Source organism: Mauremys mutica, chromosome 2 (genome assembly GCF_020497125.1).
Source record: "Mauremys mutica isolate MM-2020 ecotype Southern chromosome 2, ASM2049712v1, whole genome shotgun sequence".
In the NCBI taxonomy this organism is placed as follows: domain Eukaryota; kingdom Metazoa; phylum Chordata; order Testudines; family Geoemydidae; genus Mauremys; species Mauremys mutica.
The window spans coordinates 162,793,537-162,813,230 of record NC_059073.1 but is presented as its reverse complement, the minus strand read 5'-3'; the positions used below and the strand labels follow the sequence as shown (position 1 = coordinate 162,813,230).

Genomic DNA, 19,694 nt, shown 5'->3' with positions numbered 1-19,694 from the left:
CAGATCACTTGCAAGCATGTATTTTGTAATAGGCTTGGTGTCTGCATTTCAAACCTGGCCTTTAGCAGGCGTTGAGACCAGTACAGGTTGCATAAATGATCACATCTTAATACCTCTGCCACCTCCAAGCAGTAATAAATAGTCCGCACAGAATGTTGTACCCCTGTTCCTGCCTCAGCTCAGTACCTTGCAGGAGAGGGAAACAGACAAGTCTTAAATAGAAATCCTCAATTTTTTTCATTTTGTGGACCACTTTGTACAAAATATCCTTTTGCATCTCTTCTCCCAGCTTTCCAGTCCCAAAGCTTTTTCCGGGATATTATAGAAAGGTAGAGGAAAATACTATTTGCAGGTACTCTCTGTCAATTGATGTGGGCTGAGGCAAACCAGGAGATACAAATTCCTGAGGGGGTTTCAGGGATACAGAAAAAAGAAGCAACATCCCCACTTCATACTTTCTGTCCCTTCCAAACCCAGGAGGCCTCTCCACCTTAATGCATTACAGCTAGGGCTCAGGAGCCTTCTTCCTTCTGGAGATGGCAGATATCCAAAGGTAATGTTGTTCTAAATAGCAATCACATGCCCCACTGCCACCCCCACCCCGCTTCCCTAGAGAAGCTGTCGTTTATGCAGATGTTGGAATGAATGGCCAGTGGGTATGTGGTCTCACATTACCAGGGAGCAGGGGGCCTAGAAAAAGAACTCGGAGCAGCTAAAATTCCGTGGAGTCCTTAGTCCATCCACAGAACTACAGCCCCCTTCCCACCCATATCTTCAGAGTAGGTAGCCTGCCTCCTCCATTACCCACAACTACAACCCGAGGGCAGGCATAGTTAAAAAGTCACACAGCAACCAAGTGGAGTTACCAAGTTTTTCTGAGAGGGTACTTACTATATGACCCCATCTGAGTACCAATGGTTTGAGGAAATATTTTTTCATTAATGTAGATTCCTTGCACCCTCTCAATTACAGTAAAACCTGTACAAGACACCACCTGTAAATGACAACAGCAACCTCCTGTGCTAAGAGACCACTCCAAAGTATTCAAAAATAGTGAAAATTTTACTCCATCTTTATTAGGATTAATATCCCACCACTTCAGGTTTGTGAATTCTAGAATGGGGCAGCTGTTATGCATGTGATTTGTCCCAATGAAGTTCGTAGAACAAGTCATGTCCATACAGTTAAACACGTGTACATGTTTGCAGGATCAGAGCTTTAGACTCTAAACGCCTCAGAGCAGGAATAAAGCTTTATGCGTACTGTGAAGCACCACACACATTTATAGTGCTATTTAAGTAGTAATAATAATAAAATTACTACTACCAGTAGGTCTCCAAAAATATTGTGATCTTAGTTTTTTTAAACTAGCTTGTTACAAAGGGTGCTACAAATCTATACATCATGTTAAAGGACTTTGAGAAGTTTACTACTATGCTGATTATAAAACCTTTTGCATTGAGAGAGAACAGAACTGAACCAAGTACTACATTAAAGTGTTAAGTACCGTTCCCTTTACCCTATCAATTTAAAACAAATTGCTGTAACTAGTTTCCCCAGCTTCTACATCTGTGTCCCCCACGAAGAACTTCTGGGGCACCCCAGATTGTCAGTTTCATAACTTGCATTAGTAACCAACATTCTAGTTGACAGCAGCTAGTTTTATTTTAAATGACCTGGGAATACTTCACAGGATGAGAATCTATTTAAAACTTCCCGTATCTTGTGCCAAGCAATCTCAATAAATGTCACTATTTCAAATGTTGATTCATTGCTTAACATTTTGAGTAAGAATCAAATAACAGTTCAGATGTATTGTACCCACGGAGAGGTACACCAAATATATACCACAGGAGTCGTTTTTATTGTTACATTACCATGCTGACAATTCTATTCCAGGAAATGTCTAACATTCATTTCATGTTAACAGCTGAACATCTGGATACTTATTTTGCACTTCAAGGCTGTTAAAATGCATTTATTTAATTAAAATATATCCCGCAGCAGCGCACAATCCATTTTTTTTTTATTTTGGACAAGGTGGTGCCATGTGTGCAAACATGGATATCCAACAGTTTCTATACTATGTCTATACAGAGCGAGTCCCTCTAAGCTTATATTAATTCTCATCATCTTGAAAATCGCTAAAATTATCTGAGTAATTTTCTGCTGTTCACACCTACATCTGTCTAGAATATCTAATGGATGCTGCACAGGTTGTCTATATATACTGTATTTATTCCACTGACAACCAGCAATAGGTGTGTGCCTAGCTTTTAACATTAAGTTTGATGGTCACTGTAATAAGTAAGTAATATATCACTGGAAGCATGCAGTGTCATCTCCTATTGCTAGACACAGTAAATTCCAAAGCCAGTACCCACATACCACCAAATAATTGAGGATGATATATTGGTGTAGGACAGTGCCAACTGTTGACTAGACCATTAGCATAGCAGCAATGTTTTAGGGCCGAATCCTGCCAGCATGCAAGTATTATTAATATTAGCCATGTTTTACAATAGTGCCTAAAGGCAAATGAAGAATGAGGCCCCACTGTGCTAGGCACTGTACAAAAAGAGGAGTAGACAGTCACTGCCCCAAAACGCAAGTCAACTTACTCAGGTAAGTAATTCCATTGGCTTTAACAGAATAACAGTGCTGTTAGGATATATATATATTTAGGCCTGTCTGTAAAGGCCTATACTTTAAGAACGTAGGTATATGTTTAGCATTTAGCTAGTTACAGAGGTATAAAAGAAAGAATCAAAATCACTGTCTGCCTGTGTAACGGTCTTCTCTCACTGTGAGTCTGAGGCCATGTTCTTAAGCTAAGGCCTTTGGCTAAGCAGCAGAGGCAGCCGTAACCTGGGAAGTGTATGGTCACATCCTCACATTCCAAACTAGTCATATTGAAATAAGGCAACCTGGGGCTGTTAGAAAGGTGATCCGATCTATCACCTCCAGAGAAAGGGAAGAGCCTAGAAGATGTAAAAGGAAATGTAGCTTGATAGTTTTGTGTTTGGTAAGAACTCACTTATCAGTAGACACAGCTGGGAAATCCTTATGTCTTTATAAGTGTAGTTGTGAAATTCTCACTTCTGTATTGTTTTGTCATTATAGTTCCCACTTTGCTAGTGTTTATTTGCATGGTCTCTGTCTGGTTCTGTGATTGTTTCTGTCTGCTGTATAATTAATTTTGTTGGGTGTAAAACAATTAAGATGGTGGGATATAATTGGTTAGCTAATCATGTTACAGTATGTTAGGATTGGTTAGGTAAATTTCAGTAAAATGACTGGTTAAGGTATAGCTGAGAAAATTACTGTAGAAATTAGGGGCAAACAGGAAGTATGTTGGGATTCAAAAATAAGGAAAAAGGAACTTGGATTTAAGCTTGCTGGAAGTTCACCCCAATAAACATTTAATTGTTTGTACCTTCGGACTTTGTTGCTCTCTGTTCATGCGAGAAGGACCAGGGAAGTGGGAGGGTGAAGGAATAAGCCCTCTAACAAGAGTAAGGGATTACAAGACTGTGCCCTTAGAGAAGAGGCCTATGTTGTGTGTTTCAGTATGCTTTTTAAAAATGCTGAATATGCAGATTTTAATTTGAGAGGATGCTCCATCCTTAAGGCAAATACCGTTCACAAGTCTCTTAAGATGACAATACGGTGAAGACAGCTGACAAGAAAATATCCCAGCATAAATTTTTATTAAATTTGAATATTTTTACGAGAAGCCCAAGAAATTCACAATCTTATTTCACTTACAAAAGGATCGCTTAGCCAGACTATACTTTTTTTTGGTCTGCAGATGTACGTGAATGCATATAGGGTGAAGTTCATTTCTATGTGTAGAGGGATCCTCACCAAGTGATGCACAGCCCTTGTGCAGGGCTTCTGCACAGGGGTAAATCTTACTCACAATGAACTGAAGTATCTCACTTAGAAAATGCCACTGTTTTTTCTATTTCAGTTTACAATAATCAGCCACTCAGAATAATCATGACTTTATTTAGCATGGTTTTAAATAGTATTTTTAAAGCTCTCCTCTCGCTACTTTTTCATCGATTTGATTTTTAACTCTAAATGCACTACCAAGCCCTGAGTAGCCCAGAACTGCCAGGGTTTGCCAGATGAGTGACTTCAATGTTGGTCCAAGTGGCCATGTTCCTTGAAGTGAAGTTCTATAATCCTACAGGGTACTAAAGCCTGTAGTGTATTTATATTCCTTTAAAAATTCTACTACATATTAAAAAATATAGGCTACATTTAAAAAAAAAATGTCTCGGGTGTATAGAGATTAGATGTGGGAGGCAATTGATAGGGGTACTGATTTTGATAGACCTAGTGATTTGAAACTGTGCAAGCATAAAAAGATTTATACACATGGCCAGACCTAACCTTGATTATGTTAGTTAAAATGGTATATCTTATCTGCATCATCACTTGCTTGCCTATGGTAAAAGACTAGAAAAAACAGCAGACATGGTATGTAACAGACCATGCACGATGATGCCATATACATTTAGTTACAGAGAGTCCATATTTTAGAACAATAACCATACACCATATTTAAGTTAAATGGATTTACCCTTCTGTCTATTTTGGGCCCAATTCTGTGAGATGCTGAGTTCCCTCAACTCTCGCAGTGGGAAGTAAGGGAGCTCACTTCTTCACAGCACTGGACTGCTTGCACCTCAATGACTGACTACACACCATTACGCCTTATTGCTCACTTTATTTAGAAAGGCTTCACAGGGTCCTGAAGTCTCACAAATACCCATAACGAGACTCAACAGGTGAGTTGAGGAATGACACTGCATAGAATAGGCTTCCCCCTATTTTGACATCTTCTTCCCACCTAAAGCTACAGCGCTCCAAATGTGCAAAATCTACATGGAAGAGGTGGTGTAAATGGAACATGGTGTCACAAAGGATCAACTAGATTCTGCCCCGCACACCCCATCTGGTCATGGTTTCTGATCATTTCTTCTCTGCCACGGCTAAATTCAAAGGAGAGAATCTAAAGCATAAAAACTTTAGCACATTCTTTCTTATATTCTAGATAGATTACAAATATAGTCCAGACTGCAAGATTCTATAAAAATCAGACTCCCACATATTACAAACCTCCCAAACAAATACAAAAAAACATCCTCCCCACATCAAATAAACCAAACACAAAATCTTATATGATCCCCAATAGGTTTAACATTAAAGTTACCTCTGCTATTGGCTATGGCAATCCCGCATCTAAATCCCTTAATCAGATTAATTATTTATATTCAAGTTTGGTTTTAGCAATAACAGATTTATTACATCGCTAAGCAAAACTGAACTGGATAAACTGAGTAATGCTCTTGATCAGCAAACACACAGCAGCAAAGCAGCATGTTTTCCATCTGGAGTAACAGAACCTAATGAAGTCTCCATTTTTATTAAACCATGGAGAATTAAGGCAAAAGCAACATATATCATTTTTAAAGGCCAGTTTTATTGATTTGGTAGCGTGAATCCTAAAAACTTTAATCTCTTCTTTCTACAATGTATTCACTGATGCAGTTTGGCTGGCTTTTTGACAGAGGGCTCACTTGCGAGGCTGGTTGATGTGCTGATTGACATGTTGTGGATGAGGAAGCTTTTCCACAGAGGGATGAGGTTTTTGGTGAGCCACCTGAGCTGCAGCTGGAGGGAAGTCTTTATCACCCTGTTAAAGAACACACCAGTAAAAATACAAACATTTAAAAAACATGCCAACCAGTTCAAACTGACAGTATTTTTTTTTTAATTTGAAGCATAAAGAACATATGAAAAAAACCGTGGGTCCCTCTAATTCCTTTCTTCCTGTGCAGACACACTGCATGCATTCTATCTTGGCATTTTAAACAGGGATTTTGTCAACTTAAAAAATAATCACACTTCTGTCTGAAAATTTTCACCTACTGTTGTTCCAAGTAGCACCTAAAATGACTGTATCTTACAGATTGGAGAGAGAAGATTTTTCTGTTTTTGATTTCTGCAGTGTCAGCGCTTTGTGTGAAGTCAGGCTATGTCTACACTACAGTCTATGCTGGGAAAACGTATGTCGCTCAGGGGTGTGAATAAACCGCCCCTTGAGTGACATAAGTTACACTGACATAAGTGCTCATGTGCACAGCGCTGTTGGGGGGAGAGCTTCTTCCGCTGACATAGCTACTGCCACTCATTGAGGCAGTTTTATGCCGATGGGAGAGCTCTTTCACGTTGGCACAGAGCGTCTTCGCCAGACGCGCTGCAGGGGCGCAGCTGTTATGTTTAGACATGGCCTCAGTTTCTCTGATTACTATGCTCAGTTTCCTTATTTGTGACAATTTTTTTGACACAGCAGCAAGGGAGGGGAAAACATTTAAAAACAGGAGAAAGTAGTTTGTTAAACCATACAAGTAAACAGAATTCCGCCAGGGGAGCTGCATACTCAAACTGCCTTTAACTCAATAGTATAAACATGGCTTAGATTTCAAGTTTAAAATGTCCCTTTTAAAGAAGCATTGGTCCCATCTGTGCCATCATCACCTAACACCAACTCTGCAAAACCCAGCCAATTGCAGTAGTATGTATTTGCTGTACAATCAGCAAGGAATCAGGCAGCTGCTTATTTCTGTTTGTGAAGTCATCCCTGTCAACCCTTCAAAAAGCAACGGAGGACAATAATTAGCATCCAAAGGGGCAGGGACTAGAGAGGGAGCATCACCATATCCCTGTCTAAACACTGGGGAAGAATCTAATTTTCTTATGTTTAGGCCAGAAACACTTTAACTTCTGCTCACTGGCAGATTGACAGTGTTGTACAAAGTGATTTTACACAAAACAGAAATCTTATGTCTGCTTTATTTTCCCTCCATTTTACCCTAATGTTCCCTCTCTATCTTGTCAAGTTTGCCTTTGCTCTTTCAGGGTCATATTGTTCATTAGAGAGATAAGGTGGGAGAGGTGATATATTTTATTGGACCATTTTTATTGCTGAAAGACAAACTTCGAGCTACAGAGAGCTTCTCTTCAGGTCTGAGAAAGGTACTCAGTGTCACAACTAAATACACAGTGAAACAGATTGTTTAACATAAGTAAACACATTCTAAGAAGGAGAGCTCTGTGTGGCTTGAAAGCTAGTCTCTTTCACCAACAGAAATTGGTCCAATACAATATATTACATTACCCACCTAGTCTAGTCTATGAGACCATTACAGGTGAAGTGCCTATTAACACCTCTTCAGTCATAGGACAAAAATGGGGAAGTTAGTGAGTTACATATTGTTGTAATAAGCTATGAATCCAGTGTTTTTAGTTAGACTGTGATATTTAGTGTCTAGCAAAGTTATGAATTTGTTTGTCTTTTGAAAGTGTTGTGCAGATTTCCCTTAGGACAAAGACTGAGAGGTCAGATATGAAATGACATTTAGTGAAAGTCTTGGCCCATGGGTGATATGGTGTTTGTCTTTTATCACTTTTCTATGTGACTTCATTTCAGAGCATAGTAATTGTCTGGTTTCACCCACACAGTTGTTGTTGGGATATTTAGTGCACTGGATGAGGTACACCACAAGGTGCAATAGGCATATGTAGGACCCATGGATCTTAAAGGTGTGTTGTGGGAGGTACTGGTCATCATAGCAGTGGAAATAGGTAGGCAGGTTTTGCATCTGTTGATCTGACAGGGTCCAGTGCTCCTTTGAATTGGTGTGTCCTGATCTGTGGGGCGCTTGCTTCTGATGAGCTTACTGAGATCAGGGGGTTGTTTGAAGGCCAGAAGAGGGGGTTTGGGAAAGATTTCTTTCAGGTCCCCATTGAGTATGGGCTGTAATTGTTTAACGATGCCTTGTATGGGTTACAGTGTTGGGTAGCAGGTGACAACTAGCGGCGTGAGGTTGGAGAGTTTTTCCCCGCCCCTGTACTGAAGTGGGTTCTCTCAGCGAATTTGGATGGCCTGTTCCATGATGCAATCTACTTCTCTGGTGGAGTGTCCCTGTTTGACAAAGGCAGTTTTTAGTGTGTTAAGGTGTGTATCTTGTACTTTCTCCTCTGAGCATATTCTGTTGTATCCGAGGACCTGGCTGTATATAACAGATTGCTTGGTGTGTTTGGGGTGGATCTCTGAAGGTGGGTGTGGTGATCTGTGGGTTTCTTGTATATAGTTGTCTGAAGGGTTCCATTGTTGAAGCTGATCATCGTGTCGTGGAAGTTGAGGCTGGTGTGGGAGTGTTCCAGAGAGCGTTTAATGGAGAGGCGGTGGTTGTTGAAGTTGTGGTGGAAATCTATGAGGTTAGGTCGTCTGTCCAGAGGATGAAAATATCATCAATGTATCTCAGGTATATCATTGGTTTTGTGGTGCATTTGTCCAGAAATTCTTCCTCATGGGGGCCTATGAACAGGTTGGATTATTGGGGAGCCATTCTAGTACCCACTGCTATTCACATGACTTGGTCAAAGTATTTGTTGTTGCATATAAAATTGTTATGGGTGACAATGAAATGGATGAGTTTGGTGATGTGTTTTGTCTGGATATCTGAGTGTTGTCCTTTGTCTTGTAGATATTTAAGGCAGGCAGTGATGCCATCATTGTGAGGGATGTTGGTGTATAGGTGTCAAGGATAGTGTTCTGAGGAAGGTTGTAATGTTGCAGAGTTTGTGGAGGAAGTCGGTTGTGTCATGGAGGAAGCTGTCCCTTTGTGTGGTGGGTGGTTTGAGGATGGTTTCTATGAGTCCTGATATTCCTTCAATAGAAGTGCCATGCCCAGATATGATGGGTCTGCCTGGGATCCCCTGTTTATGTATCTTGGGAAGCATGTAGAAGGTGTCTGGGGGCAGTTTATGGGGGATGAGGTTGTAGAGTTTTTCTTGGAGTTATCTGGGGAAGAATTTGATGATATCCTTAAATTCCTGGGTAAACTGTGGTGTGTGTGTGTGTCTCTCTCTCTCTGAGTTCTTTCTAGTAGGTGGTGTCAAGAGAGTTCGCAGTTGGTCTCGCTGATGTAGTCATCACAGTTGAAGACTAGAATGGTGCACCTTTTGTCTGCTGGTTTGATCACTATCTGATGGCTGGATTGCAGGGACAGTGTTGCTGTCCTCTCAGCAGTGGAGAGACTGTGGTGGATGTGATGTTTAAGGATTTCAGTCAATTTTTTTCCCTGAAGCTATCAATGTAATGATCATGGGTGTTGTTTTTGTCTACTGTGGGGTGTCCAATCAGATGATTCTATGTGGATGAAACCAGGCAATCGCTGCGCTCTCGCATGAACTCTCACAGAAAAATGATAGAAGACAAAAAACACTGTCTCACCTGTGGGTGAACACTTTTCACAAAACAATCACATGATATCTGACCTCTCAGATCTCAGCCTCAAAGGAAACCTGCACAACACCAGCACAAGATGAGTCTGGGAATTTAAATTCATAACTCTGCTAGACACTAAAACTCATGGTCTTAATAAAGACCCTGGATTTATGGCTTATTACAACAATCTTTAACTCACTAACCCGTTCCCCCCTTTTTTGGCCAAAGACTAGGGAGATGCTCTCAGGCCACTTCACCTTGAATGGTCTCTTAGAACATGTGTTAACTACTTATGCTAAACAATCTGTTCCAACTTGCATTTAGTTGTGACACTCTGAGTACCATTCCTAGACCTGAAGAGCTCTGTGTAGCTCGAAATCTTGTCTTTTTCACCAACAGAAGTTGGTCCAATGAAAGATACTATCTCACCCACCTTGTGTCTCTAATATCCTAGGATCAACACAGCTACAACATTGCAAACATTAGGCTAACTGTAATTTTCACCATTAAATTGCTTCATTTAATCCCGCTCTGCACTACATTTTTCTCTTTTTTGAAGATATTTTCTTCTCTGAACTCATATTTTCCCCTTTTTTCTCTTCTGCTGTCATTGATTTTTTTTTTTTTGGTACCCTCTCCTCCTTCCCTCTCACATATACTTGAGATGGCGGCCTGAATGCAGGTCTTGTTAACACAGTAAATGTGACTGGTGAGTGTTTTAGAAGGCAAGCAGTTGCCACTGTCCTCCGGAAATGTTTCTCTGCCATGAAGAAAACCACCCTGTGTCCGGCTGAAGGATGAAGTTGCCAAAGTGGCTCCCAGTTCAAACACTGGGCTTTTTTTGGTGCTGGCGAACTGACAAAGTTTGAGGATCAAGGCCGCCACAGTAGAGCCTGGAGGTGCAGTACTGCCTGCCTGAGCTATAGAGTGCCAATCACTGGCTGCAAGCATGCTGCAGGTCACCATAGTAACCTACCAAGGAGTCCAGTGTTTCCTAAAGAGCAAGATACAAGCTGGAGGAAGTAAAAGTCGCAAGGTAACTAAGGAAAGGGCTTCCCTTCGATTTTCACTAGGCCTGGACCTTGTAGATTTATGAAGTCCAGGTCCCTTTTTTTTGTTATGCTCAGCAACATGAAGGATGTTTGTATGTCACCAAGGCAAAATGCCACAATTTTAGAGATGACAAAGTGAGACTAAAGCTTCTAAATTGTAATGCAAATGTTTTTGGCTGTAAACAAACAAACAACCCCCCAAAACATCTCAGGATGAAATCCTCAAAGGCCCAGTAATGCTGAGCTTTATGCAGGGGAAGGCCAGCACAATTATATCAGTGAAATTCACACCCAGTCTCATTCTGAGGCCAGCACTTCTCTGCTACTCTAGCTCAAGGGCTTGAGCAAATGGCAGCAGCCCCTTCTTGGCACTTCAGATCTTGTGGCTATAACACTTCCCCAGTATGGATCTATGGCCTATCTCAGTGGTTCCCAAACTTTAACAACCTGTGAACCCTTTTCATTAAAATGTCAAGCCTCGCGAACCCCCTCCTAAAAATGAATATTTCCAGAGATTTTCTCATTTACCTGCGTATAAATTATAAAAGCAGTGATCTTGGAAATATAACATTTGTTTTTATGGCATGCTTATTAAACACTATTTATTATTAATTATTATTTATCATTGCACTATTTTTATTAAATTATGAAAACAGCAACACTCTTCCAAGATCTCACTTTCGTAGCTTGTATCACTTTGAATAAGCCTCTTACAAAACAAGACTCCTATGTTTCATCAAAGAGTTTCAGATGTGAAACAGCATGAAGGTATTTAAGAAGCCAACTCAGAAAGTTCCTCCTACACAAGCATTCAGGTCTTGAGCAGTCCAGGCAAACAACACACGTTACAACAAAGCTTAAACTTGTTCTTCATAATAATTTAAAAAACAATACTATATAATTTTAAAAACAGCAAAAAATATCCACCTCCCTTTCCATTTCTTGTAAGGAGTCTTGAAGTTTAAATCTCCTCAGTGTGATAGATAGACTTGCTTTGATCTGTTTAGCCCTTGTCCGGGCTGCTGGCCCCATGCTGCCCAGGGTCCCTAGGGACAGCTCTGTCTGCCATTAGGGAATTTTTTCCCAAGAACCCCCGTAACATTTTGCGAACCCCAGTCTGGGAACCACTGGCCTATCCCAATTACCACCATCAGTCTGGGTTGGCATGGAAACCTTTCACAGTTCCCAGGGAGCGTGTGCTTGGCCTCTCCACTGGCACCCACTGCAGTTCCATTGCAGGACTTAAGTCTTGCAGAGGACATTGTGGTGGCCAGGCACATACAAGAGTGCAAATTCTTCCTAACTGATTCTGACAAGACTATTCACAGCAGCTTGACCACTGATTAAATGGTCCTCTGGCTCCAGCCCCACAAAATAAATGAAACTTACCAACTGAGCACTGCAGTCTAGTAAGGGCATAGGGTCTGGGTCAAACAAAGCATAACTGTAACGAATTTATTTACACTAATTTAACCACGCTTAGTTTAGTTTCACCTCACCAATTGGTGGTAATATGGTTGATACAAGCTTGGGTAATTCATTCTGGGTATATAGGGAGATTATGTTACATTCCATACATTGACAATTACAGTGATCTTGGGCATGAATTATTATTAAATTCATGGCAAATTAATGTTAATCACGTCATGTTGATATTCATGCCTTAGCTCTATTATAATTATAGGAAGCAACTAAAACACATATTTATCATTTTTGAGCACTGACAGTTGTTAGAAAAAAGTTCATCCAGAAGAAACTAGACTGTGAAACGCTTACATCAGTATGCCCACAAGTAATCCCATTGACTTTAACGGACTATTTCCATGAAAGGTGCTCACATTTGTAAGTAAGGGTTGCACATGTAGTCCTATGTATGTGCACAGTGATGGAGCTAATAATGTTAATGTAGGCAATTGCACTGTTAAGCTCGGTTTTTCAGGTTTCTCATTACTTGATTACATCTATGCATCTCCCCACAATATAATTTTAACGAGACGTTTATGTCTGAGCTGCAATGAGGATGCAAATGCTTCTATCATATCACATGCACAGAGTTAGATCGTGCGGCTGGATCTGTGTGGATGGACCCTTATGCTTAGTGGTGCCGTTTGACTTCAGCAGGTGTCTAACCACATGGATCAAGCTACTGGAGATGGCCTGTATGTAACAAGTTTTGAAAAAAGTGATGCAGTTGCATCAAGGATATAGGACAAAGTCCAACAGCTTCACATTTTTAAACTCACAAACTAAAACAGTAGAAACAATTTCAATATATGTATTCATCCATAACCTAATCAAATAAAAAATACTCAAGGAGGCTTAAATAAAGTATAAATATAAACCCCAATCAAGTCAAATATGAGAGGGAGGGGAAAAGATCACAATTAAGAATCTTTCTCTAATCAGTGATGAAGTGAAAAGGCCTCTTAATCAAAGGACTGAAAAGAAATTAACATGTAAACTCACTCTTGCAATGACACCGGAGATGAACACCGTTGGTTTAGGTGGGCTGGAAAATAAGAAAGATTATAGTTATTTAATTGATTTGTTCAACTTTACTTCCCCTCGGGGAAAAAAGAACACAGGTACAGTAGCACTAAGACTTTGTCAACCTAATATAAGATGACTCTGGGTATTCTTGGCAATTAATGCATGCTTGAAATAGAAAAGACAAATTCTTCCTTCAACTTTGTTTTGCTACACTAATTAGCCCATTAGAGCCAAGAACACTGATGGAACTTTTCTTTGGCTCCTGTATCTTCAAGTTAATTGATGGGCAGTAGTAGACTAGTCCAACAAGACTGTGTTGCTTATTTAAAGTTAGGGGTCTTTTGTTTGTAGTGGTTTGCAAATCCTCAATTTACACGTCAAAGCTGCCGGCAGTATTTTTAGGCTTTGTATATTTGTGCTGCAAAAGATGATGAAACTAGTAGTTAGACTAAACTTGCTGCTGTGATGCAGAATAAAAACAGGTTGCAAGTTTATGCTTGTTAGTCAAGAAGAATAAGTTTTCTGAGCCTCAGAAAAAGCAATACCCAGTACTTTTATCAGAAATGTTTATAACATTACCACTCCAAATACAAGGATATAGAAGCATGTCTGTTATAAACAAAATCTTACACTCTAAGAAGCAAATTTGGCTCTTGTTTTTCCCACATGCAAACTCTCATTCACCTTTATAAAAGTTGGACCAAAGCAGAGTTGACTCCAATCTTTATCTACACGAGAGAACTGTACAAAACACACTCCCACAGGTACTAGCACTGGTTCAACTAAACTGGTACCACCTGTGGGAGTCATAAGCTTATTCCTCCACTTGCACAGCGCGCTACTGATTTCTGTGGAGTTCTGGGCAAATGCAGCAGTATGTTTGTGTGGAATTCATCACAGGATTGGGGCCTTAGATCATTGTTAATTTCAGTTCCACATCAGCACCAAAAATCTCTGCAATACACATAACCCATAAAGAAAAAAAAACTTGAAAGATGAACTAAGCAATCACCCAGATGATTCATCATAAGAATATTACACAGCACTTTACAACTGCACAACTCTTTGCAAACACTAATGAATCTTATAGTTTTTTAAAAAAAATTCTCTTATTAGATGCTCAGAAGACATATATAGCCAGCAAACAGAATAAGTTTTTAATCATAAGTAGTGATTTAATTAATTCTTAACCATCAGTTAAAACAGTATTATATCACTATATTATCTGAAAAACCCTGCTCTTCTTTTTGTAACAGCAGAAATCATCTCTTCTAGAAAACTAAAAATAGCAAGGAAGAAAGGAAAAGAATAGTTTGACAGGAAAACAATAGAGAGAGGTCAGCTAGTAAGACAAATCCATTTGAAAGCACCTGTAATGGCAGAAGAATATTATAATTAATTCTCTTTTAATACTATTTAATAGGCGGTATCTGGAACCCAACATCTTAATTTCACACTAGCTATGTTGGTGGATGGAGGTTACACGCAACACAGATACACTGGATTTCTGAGCAGTCAAAGATTCCATTTACAAACTATATGGAGAAACATTCATTAAACACTTAAAGACATATTAAAGGAAATGATTAGTAAACAAAGAAAAATGAATGGCAAATGATTCTTTAATAATACACGAAAACCTAGTTTTAAATCACACTTGCTAGGAACACAATTATTTTCTGCCATGACATTTTTAAAGAGGCTACATAATGGCAAATCTGAATCTGATGGATTTTTTTCTTATATTCTCACCATGACCTTTCAGTATTCACTGTGCTCTGGTGATGCATGAAATGCAAAAGCAGGTTTGTATTTCCTGCAAAAAGCTTGTGTGTACTGGACCTGCTATGCTTTGTCAACCTGCCACCACACATCATTATGTGCACCATGCTTCCTGCTGCTTTAATAAAAAGGGGGGTGGGTGTGGCTAGGAGCAATACTTGAGTTTTAAAAAAGGGAATTTTTGACATCACAATTGTTTTAAAACACCTCTTCCAATTGCAAGCTCTACAAAGCCTTTTGGGAACTCTGGTTTTCTGTGTCATATTATTCAAAGAACTTGTTCCTACCAGGTACCCAGCCCCTTGAACTTCCAATGAAGGTAACAAAGAGAGCTCATGCTAGGTTTGTGCTTTTTTTTTTTCCATTTGGTTGTACTCTGTCTTCTTGCTCTTGCCAAAGAAATTACACCGAAGATTCTGTAAGTCTTTAAAATCACCTTCCTAATCAATTTAGTTCAAGAGCCGTTTGAGGACGGCATTTCAGATGGTATAGCAGAACTAACTAATGAGACAGTTGAGACAAAAATTAGGAATACTTGTTTCCTGATATTCCTCTGATTTAATTCCCCCTTCTTAAATTCCCGCTCTGGCTTCTCCCATTAGCTCTGCACATATATCCTGGGGCTGTTGCTGGTCTTAGTTGCACTGCCCAGTACTAGGGTGTAATTGCCTACCATAAACTTCAGTTAAATGACAGAAATCCTTAATGCTAACTGTAGTATAGACAGCTACATTAACAAATCCCGTAGAACCACTGAAGCAAAAGAAAAACAATCCAAATGGTAACATGCAATTGTTTTAATTCCCCCCCTCCCCCAGTAAAGATCCATACTAAACTGATTTTAACTTACGTACCAGAGCCGTTTTCCTCTGACAGCAGCCTCTTGACTTCTCTCTTCTTGTCTAAAGTGGCCCAAATGCTCTAGTCTAATCCACCCATGCTATGTCAAAGAGACAAAGGTGGCTTTATACCACTTTGTTTCCCTGGCTGTGGGGCCAACCTGATGCCAGTCCAACCCCACAGTGAAAGGGACAGCAACCTGTCAGTAAGTGCACAGTCATATCCTATTTCTTCTTGAGCAGAAAAAAAGGAAACCTAGGGTACGTCTACACTATGGGATTATTCCGATTTTACATAAACCGGTTTAGTAAAACAGATTGTATAAAATCGAGTGCATGCGGCCACACTAAGCACATTAATTCGGTGGTGTGCGTCCACGGTCCGAGGCTAGCATCGATTTCTGGAGTGTTGCACTGTGGGTAGCTATCCCGTGGCTATCCCATAGTTCCCGCAGTCTCCCCTGCCCCTTGGAATTCTGGGTTGAGATCCCAGTGCCTGATGGGGCAAAAATCATTGTCGCGGGTGGTTCTGGGTAAATGTCGTCTCTCATTCCTTCCTCCGGGAAAGCAACGGCAGACAATCATTTCGCGCCCTTTTTCCCTGGATTGCCCTGGCAGACACCATAGCATGGCAAGCATGGAGCCTGTTTTGCCTCTTGTCACTGTCACCGTATGTGTAATAGATGCCGCTGACAGAGGCGATTCAGCAGCGCTACACAGCAGCATTCATTTGCTTTTGCATGATAGCAGAGATGGTTATCAGCTGTTCTGTACCATCTACCATACCCTTGTAAATTGGCTATGAAATGACGGTTACCAGTCCTTTTGTGCTGTATCCTCTGCTGCTGTCATAGGTGCCCCTGGCTGAGATCGGCCGGGGGCGCAAAAGACAAAAATGGGAATGACTTCCTGAGTCAATCCCTCCTTTATGGTATCTAAAAATAGAATCAGTCCTGCCTAGAATATGGGGCAAGTGTACTAGAGAACCACTGTATCAGAGAACCAGAGAGCACAGCCCCTCCATGTCAGATCCCACCGAAATGATGAGCTGCATGCCATTCACAGGGGGTGCCCCTGCAACAACCCCACCTGTTGATTCCCTCCTCCCCCAGCCTTCCTGGGTTACCGTTGCAGTGTCCCCCCATTTGTGTGATGAAGTAATAAAGAATGCAGGAATAAGAAACAGTGACTTGTTAGTGAGATAAAATGAGGGGAAGGCAGCCTCCAGCTGCTATGATAGTCCAGACAGGACATTAAGCAGTGTGGGGGAGAGGAGCCCAGCATCCCGCTGCTATGATAGTCCAGGCAGTACAGAATCTTTTCTTTACACATGAAGGGCGGGGGCTGATGAAGCTCAGTCCCCTATTGCTACGATGAAGATGGTTACCAGCCGTTCTGTACCATCTACTGGGAATGACCAGGAGTTTTTTACCCAGGCGCCCCCGGCCGACCTCACCTGAGGCCAGCCAGGAGCACTCACGGGCTGATGATGAGGACGGATACCAGTCCTATTGTGCAGCACCATCTGCCACAAGGCTGATGATGAGGACGGTTACCAGTCATATTGCACCATCTACCACCAGTGAGGGGGAAAGAGGATACTGCAATTGAGTGCCGCAGCATCGCGTGTACCAGCAGCATTCAGTAGACATAGGGTGACATTTAGAAGAGTCAAGAGACAATTTTTTTCCCTTTTACTTCTGGGGGTGGGTGGGGGCTGTAAATTGACGAGCTATGCCCTGAACCACCGCGGACAATGTGTTTGACCCTACAGGCATTTGGAGCTCAGCCAAGAATGCAAATGCTTTTCGGAGACTGCAGGAACTGTGGGATAGCTTGAGTCTTCAGTCCCCCCTCCCTCCATGAGCGACCATTTGATTCTTTGGCTTTCCGTTACGCTTGTCACGCAGCAGTGCGCTGAGTCCCTGCTATGGCGTCTGTCTGGAGATTTTTTAAAAATGCTTTGGAATTTCGTCTTCTGTAACGGAGCTCTGATAGAACAGATTTGCCTGCCCATACAGCGATCACATCCGTACGGTCCATGCTGGAGCTCTTTTTGGATTTTGATTTCGGACTGCGTCACCACCCGGGCTGATCGGAGCTCCACGCTGGGCAAAAAGGAAATGATATTCAAAAGTTCGCAAGGCCTTTTTCTGTCTACCTGGCCACTGCATCCGAGTTCAGATTGCTGTCCAGAGCGGTCAGTGGTGCACTGTGGGATACCGCCCGGAGGCCAATACCGTCGATTTGCGGCCACACTAACCCTAAACCGATATGGTAATACCGATATTAGCGCTACTCCTCTCGTTAGGGAGGAGTACAGAAACCGGTTTAAAGAGCCCTTTATATCGATATAAAGGGCCTCTTAGTGTGGACGGGTGTGGCGTTAAATCGGTTTAACGCTCCTAAAACCGGTTTAAACGCGTAGTGTAGACCAGGCCCTAGTCATAGCTATAAACTGTTGGGTTACAGTATATGTTTGTATGCTACATTAAATCCACTGGCTCTCCTGCCCATTTCTGCTAGACCTCTTTGTCCCCCAAAGATCTTTGAAAATCAATATCCTCAGCTTTTGTCTTTGAAGATCTGAATAACTATGACATGTGCCAATGCAGATTTAAAACGATAACAAAAGGCCATGGTACACTGAATCAGTAGTTCTCTCACTCTAATTCACAGGACCACTTTATGAGAGATCTTCTTACCGGTGCACCTCCCATCCCGACCCCTATTGCTTGGTTCTCAGAATGTTTAATTCTGTGAACCATTAGACAAGCCCCAAAGCCTACAGTTTTAGAACCACTGCACTGAGACATTTACTGTGTTTGCAGTAGTCCAACCTACACTACTGTTGCTCAAAAACACCTGCTAAAAATAGGGGTTGGGGGAAGTGAGCATGTCAGCAGACCCCCCAAAAACAGCAGGCTATCATTGCTACATTTGTAACACACTTTCAAGTGCTTTAAATTCTACTGGTGTTTTATGCTAAGTACAACCTACATTTCTAGTATTTTATAACCTGTGATGGTTGCTTTGAGGATATATTTAATCTGATAAAAATCGGTTTGACAGATGTTGTTTTGAAGATGCAACATTACTTTTTCTAGGCTTTAGTAAACAAAAAAGTGAAAAAAATATTACTGTTACTAAAATAGAATTCTTATACATGCTTTTACTATTTTATATTTGATAGACACATTTATTTAAGTTTAAATAAAAGGTAAAGTAGGTCTTATTTAAGGAATACAAGACTAAATTTGACAGGATTGTTTAAAGTTCATGAAAATACTTTCATAAGGAATTCTAGTTTTATTATAACATGTGGAGAAAAAGCCCACATTTAAGATTTGAATGTACAAAGCACTTATTCCAATTTTATATGTGCAATACTGTCAAAAATTGCACCTTTTAAACATCAAATTTTACTGGGTTCATTTGCACTGAAAGTATCCAAATAAGATAGAGAGTTCTATTATTTCATAGTACGAAAGCTTAAACAAGGTGTTTACTAACATTACAAGAAAATCATAGAGAAGATAGAAAACTTTAAAAGACCACTAAACTAGATGAAATAAAGTATTATGAATACTAAAAGCTTATGTCTTCATTCTGCAGGGGTTTTAAATCTGTGAGTTCAAGTCTCACAGATATACTGTGAAGAATGACCATATGCTGGGGTTAAAAATTAATAATATGAAAGTCCCTAGAGAATGCATAATATTACATTATTTTTAAGGGAGAGACTGCATAATTCAGTATTTGAACCCTGTTGTACACATGGATGATGCTCATTGTCTTTATAGAATTAATTAGTTGGGAGATAGGAGCATGAAGAAAAAGTGCAAGAAACAGAAAACAAATAAAGAAATAAATTGCTAACTTCCAACATGGGAGAACTTCAACTTTCCATACTAGGACCAGTGTTGTTTCATATCTTTATCAGTGTTGTGGAAAAGGGGATAAACAGTGAGATGGTAAAATTTGGCAGCTAACACAATTACTTTGGGAAGTCAAGATTAGAAAAAAATTGTGAGAAATTCTCCACTGCCCTCACAGAGCTAGATGATGGAGAAGCACAGTGACAGATGAAATTCAGTGCAGACTAATGCAAAAAGGGAACTGGATAAATTAATGGTGGCTAAGTCCATAAATGGCTATTAGCCAGGATGGGTAAGAATGGTGTCCCTAGCCTCTGTTCGTCAGAGGATGGAGATGGATGGCAGG

The 19,694-nt window shown here is 40.6% G+C and overlaps 1 protein-coding gene across 2 annotated transcripts in view; it reads right to left on the bottom strand.

Moving 5' to 3' along the window:
• Nucleotides 1–5,474: 5,474 nt before the first annotated feature.
• Nucleotides 5,475–19,694, bottom strand: part of LOC123363966 (death associated protein) — an 86,208-nt gene continuing 71,988 nt past the window's right edge. For both annotated transcript variants that reach the window (XM_045005623.1, XM_045005624.1), the window contains exons 3-4: nt 12,826–12,868; nt 5,475–5,707 (exon numbers count right to left, since the gene is read on the bottom strand). In XM_045005623.1, coding sequence (XP_044861558.1) covers nt 5,588–5,707; nt 12,826–12,868 — 163 coding nt within the window. In that variant the 3' untranslated portion in view covers nt 5,475–5,587. The remainder of the gene's footprint in view (nt 5,708–12,825; nt 12,869–19,694) is intronic.